Genomic DNA, 5,228 nt, shown 5'->3' on the forward strand with positions numbered 1-5,228 from the left:
ACGATGTGTTTATTACCATTTGGGTCAATTATTGCGTAACTGCCTTTGGTAACACTTCCTTCCTGGTCTTTTACATCTCCTGGCGGTGCAGATTGAGGTTTAGCGTTGACGAGTGTCAAAGTAAGTATTATTAAAGCTCCGGTCTAAATTTTTATCGATTAATTTGTGAGATTAGGTACAGATTAATAAATGCTTAAACTTACATGTTACTACTATAACGGCCCCTTCAGCACACAGCACTTTTTAAGGTAAAACACCCCCTTTTTCAAGGGTAAACAGAAAAGCAGAAAAAATCGTGAAATTACTTCCCATTTTAAAGGTATATTTTAAAATTAACATTTTTAAGGAAAACACCCCCGATTGTCAATGGTAAATAGAAAAGCAGAAAAAATCCTGAAAACACTCCTGTTTTTAAAGCCAGCTAAATTCATTTTTGAAACTCGATGGCTTGTATATAATTAATAAATACGAACCCGGTTCGTTAATAAATACTGTTTTGACATCAATTTTCTTGACGCCTTGTTATAGGGCGTCTGGAAAATCTATCTTTTTAAGGAAAACAACCTGATTTTCAAGGTAACTCGAAAAGTGCAAAATTTATAAGGCCCCCCTCAGAACATTTGCCCTGTTTCTATAAGGTAGAAAGCATGCCATACAAACTCATGTAGATGGGTCTATTCAACACAACAGTTCAAAATTAATGATTCAGGAAATCCACCCATTGAACAAAATTTTGATAAAAATAAACCTTTATAAGGTACCTCCAGACTCTTTGTTTTTTAAGCATTTTGACTTTGTTTTTTTATTGGGCCATTTCAGTACACATGAATACGATTTCGGCGAAACTGATTCACCTTTGAAAACACTTTAAAATTCGTCATTTTGTCCTGTTTGGGTTCCATCCTTTTGATGTAAGTGAAAAAAAAAGAATGATTTTATTTTTAATTTACATTAATTTTGAAATTTATAATGATTTATTAGATTATGATCCTTCATGATTCTTCTTATACAAGTGGACTTGAGCGGTTGCTACAAATAAAATAAAATAGATTTGCTAGATTGATTTCTCACCTCAAGTCCAAATAGTTTACTAAAGCCACCGCACACTCATTTTTCAGATCTGCCGTGGCAAAACTTAGATGTATATCTTCTCTTCTCTCTTCCTCCCCTTCTTGTTCATCAAATATTATTTTTAATTGCTTTTCACATGGTAACTTATCGTTAAAAATAAATGAACAACCCACTATGATGATATTAAATTTGGCAGCTTGGTTATAAAACAAAACGACTCCTGGATCGGGATGTGTCCCTTTCCTAATCTCCATCGTGACGTCTTTAAAACATGGGCCGTCGCCGTCTTGGACTTGTACTTTTCTCAATTGAACCAATGTCATTGCTTTGGTGTTGGCTAATAATTTACGACTAATTCGTATCCGCTGCGCTTGACGATATTCTTCTAACATTTTTTCCATATCCATTTTATCAACAAAAATGTAGATAACTGGCTTTTACCACGCTTTTTATATTATTCTGTATCTCACAATTCTGATTACACAAGGGCAAACTGCACATACGCTGCCAAGGCGAATGCCACAGAACCGACGGAATAAACAAAACAGTTCTTTCTTCTTCCCTAAAGGAGTTCAGACAGACATAAAACAATCGAGTGGAAACTACGATGGCCACAAAACATAGGCATAGGATGGCATTTCTTTAAAATAACAATAATACAGAATATCAAAACAGCCATTTTGCATATGCGCACAACCCAAACGCCAAGCCCTAAAACCAGTATTAATTTTCCGAGATACCTAGGCAACCAATTTAACACTACTGCTGCATGCAATTTATCATTGACATTATAATAAAATGGACGGACTTAGAGAGAGAGGTGGTGGTGACAATACATAAAAATAGATAGAAAGAAAAAAGTAATTATCAGCTGATCGAATGTTGTCAATCTTTCCATCAGGTTGGCAACACTGACTTCTGAATCTGTCAAATTTGAAAGACTTGTTTCGGAGGAATATTTGAATTTAAAGTGTTAGTGTTTTATCTTATTGTTCACTTGTGTAATTGTTTAGTGGTTTAGTTGTTCAGTAGTGTGTTTGTTCAGTAGTTTGTACGTTTAAACATTGTCAGAAACTATTAGTAATAGTTAGATAAATGCAATGGTCGTAAAGTATTGGGTGTTTGGGTGCAAAAATAGTTTTAAAAAGCATAGTACTCGTAACATATCATTTCATCCGTAAGTTAAATAACAATAGTGTTATCAATATAAAGACGTTGTTATTGTAGTTTTCCCAAGGAAAACAAAGAATCTTTCTTGTAGAAAACATTACAGCTAAGAAAAGAGGTTATGTGTGTACTGTCAGTTGTCAGCCGTATTTGTTGTCAAATGTCAAATCTGACGTTTATGTATATTTCAAAATTCAAAAGATTTATAACTTTCCATAAATAGGTTAGACCTTAACAAGTCTTCAATTATTATTTGTATGTACATTAAATTTCCAATTTGTATAATAAGTAATATGATAGAATAAAAACGATAGATAAATAACTTCTTCAAAATTATTATTTTTTTAATTAATGTGTCTCAAAAACTATAACAAGTTAATGTACTATCAATAAACGATTAATATCCAAATGGTAATGTATCAAAGAGTGGTATTCTCCATTTTTGAGTTATTATGCTAAAATGAGAAAGTGAAACTTTTTAATGGATAAACTAAAAAAAAAAAAATTAAATAAAGAACAACATCTTGGTAGTACTTACATTCCACAGTATTTATATGAATTTTAGTGTTTTCATTCGACACTTCCTTTACTTTCTTTTGAGGACTTGTCATAGTAGTTTTGCTGGAATTAATAAATAAACTAGTGACTTTTCCCAAATTTAAAACAAACTTACCACTCATTAGCTTTGGTCTTTTGTTCTGTATTTATTAGTTTCAAGAGTTCTGTAATTTGATGTTTRAGATTTGCAACTTCAAGATTCTAAAATAAAAAAATTGATACTGTTTGGAGTTTGTTATAATGAAAAATGAAAATGATTTCTACCTTAAATTCTAATTCACTTTTGATGGATTTATTTTCCTTTTCCAATGCAGAAAACTTGTCAGTCCATTCTTTCTGTTTCTTTTCTTGATCTACTTGTGACGATGCTCTCAAGTGTTGTAAATTGGTCCTTAGTATTGAAACTTCTCYTTCTTTCTCTGCAAACTTTTCCTGTAATTGCTTTATTCTATCTTCTAAAGTACATTGATTCGCAGGATTTTGTTGTGTGGACGTAAACATATTCCTGGGATCTTAAAAACGCTATATGAAGACTGTAGAGTGTCATCGCGTTCCTGAAAACAGAAAAATTGTTTTTTTCAAAATGAAATAATTTGCTAACCTCTTCCACAATTTGAGTTGCTCGTTTAAAACAATCATCGATAACATCTTCATCGAAGTCGTCATCCCAAAAATCGTTCGACTCCTCTACTCGGGGCACAGATTAGTTGCTTGAATTATTGATAGTAGTAATTTTGTTCAAGGACCTTTAAAAAATTTCCCTAAAACATTCGGTCTAAAAGAACTTAAAAAAGGATATTTTCCACATTTCTTCAATACTACAGAAAATCAGAACTATATTGGAAAAATACCTGATACAAAATACTATGGTGTTAATTCTATGAAACCAAAAGAAAGAGACGAATTTTTAGAATGGCATAAACAAAAAAGAAAAGAAAATTATTTGTTTGATTTTAAAAAAGAACTTTATTATTATTGTAATTCTGATGTTGACATATTAAGAAGAGGATGTCTTGAATTAAGAAATCAGTTTCTAGAAATTGCTAATATAGATCCTTTTAGATATAGGGTGTTTGCTTGGCTATATATAGATCAAAATATATTAAGAAAGATACAATAGCTGTTGTTGATAATCTGAAAAAAGATCAATATTCTCAACAATCAATTTCATGGTTAAATAGTTTTCATAATCCAAATATAAAACACGCATTGAACAATAGTGAAGTGAAAATATGTGGATCAAAAGTTGACGGGTTTGATGAAAAATCCAATACTGTTTACCAATATCACGGTTGTTTTTGGCACAGTTGTACAAAATGTTATAGTTCAGATTTTATTAATAATAAGAATAAAACAACTATGGAAGATCTTTATGAGAAAACAATAGAAAGAAGTGAGCAAATAAAAAAAGCTGGTTATAATTTAATAGAAATGTGGGAATGTGAGTGGACAAAGTCAAAAGAATATAAGAAAGAAATGAAACAAATTGAAGAAGAAATTAAGGAATTGGAAGAACTTAATCCTAGAACCGCATTCTTTGGTGGAAGAACGAACGCAACAAAATTGAGCGTTAAGGCAAAGAAATTGAAATATATAGATATTTGCAGTTTATATCCAACAGTACAATGTTACGATGATTATCCAGTTGGACATCCTACTAAAATATTCAAACCTCGTACGTATAATTCAGATTGGTATGGTTTAATAAAATGTGCAATTTTACCACCAAAAGGTTTGTATCACCCCGTTTTACCCGTTAAGAATAAAACCAAATCTGGTGATGAAAAACTAACATTTCCATTATGTCAATTGTGCGCAAAATTAAATAATCAAAAAGATAAATGTTCTCATACGGAATCTCAAGGAATTATCAGAGGAACCTGGTGTACCAACGAAGTAAAAAAAGCAATTGAAAAGGGGTACAAAATAATAACTATTGATGAGGTTTGGCATTTTTACAAAAAATCATCATATTTATTTAAAGGATATGTGAAAGCGTTTATGAAAATTAAATTAGAAACAAGTCCTTGGCAGGATGATTTTGAATCAGAAGAGGAATATAGAAAAACCGTAAAAGAAATTCTAGGTGTTGAATTGGGTAAAATAGAAAATAATCCTGGAAAGAGGGCTGTTGCGAAAATCTGCTTAAATTCTTTATGGGGTAAATTTGGACACACTTTAAAGTTTTTTTGTTGTATTTTGTTTGTAGAGGGTAGAAATTTTTTTAAATTTTATTCGTGCCACTATTAGTTTGTTGTGTCGACTAAGCTGTGAGGACGCCTGCAGTTTGTAATAACGTTTATATTTGCTTTTATCCAATAGTTTTTGTTCATTTTCCAGAAAAGAGTTTTACGAAACAGTTACCAAAAAATTACTTTTGTTTAATGATGTTGAAATTATCGTGGACTTTACTTTATTTCTTAAAATGACCA

At 31.2% G+C, this 5,228-nt stretch overlaps 2 protein-coding genes and 1 long non-coding RNA gene across 3 annotated transcripts; 1 reads left to right on the forward strand and 2 right to left on the reverse strand.

The window, feature by feature from the left end:
- Positions 1 to 916: 916 nt before the first annotated feature.
- On the reverse strand, positions 917 to 1,785 carry LOC123005837. The gene has a single exon (XM_044399836.1). It carries the CDS (start codon positions 1,476 to 1,478, stop codon positions 1,068 to 1,070), a length of 411 nt encoding a protein of 136 aa, XP_044255771.1. The 5' UTR covers positions 1,479 to 1,785; the 3' UTR covers positions 917 to 1,067.
- A 903-nt stretch (positions 1,786 to 2,688) lies between these two features.
- Positions 2,689 to 3,305, reverse strand: LOC123005145. Its single transcript, XM_044398779.1, has 4 exons — positions 3,061 to 3,305; positions 2,912 to 2,997; positions 2,777 to 2,859; positions 2,689 to 2,693 (listed from the first exon to the last, which is right to left on the reverse strand). Exons 1-4 carry the CDS (start codon positions 3,295 to 3,297, stop codon positions 2,689 to 2,691), a joined length of 411 nt encoding a protein of 136 aa, XP_044254714.1. The 5' UTR covers positions 3,298 to 3,305.
- Positions 3,306 to 3,870: 565 nt separating this feature from the next.
- Positions 3,871 to 5,228, forward strand: LOC123005447. The gene is made up of 3 exons (XR_006412746.1): positions 3,871 to 4,957; positions 5,006 to 5,085; positions 5,137 to 5,228. It is a non-coding gene; the product is annotated as an uncharacterized LOC123005447 (long non-coding RNA).

Source organism: Tribolium madens, unplaced genomic scaffold (genome assembly GCF_015345945.1).
Source record: "Tribolium madens isolate multiple individuals breed KSU strain unplaced genomic scaffold, Tmad_KSU_1.1 Scaffold_20;HRSCAF=117;Tcas5.2_LG4, whole genome shotgun sequence".
NCBI lineage: Eukaryota > Metazoa > Arthropoda > Insecta > Coleoptera > Tenebrionidae > Tribolium > Tribolium madens.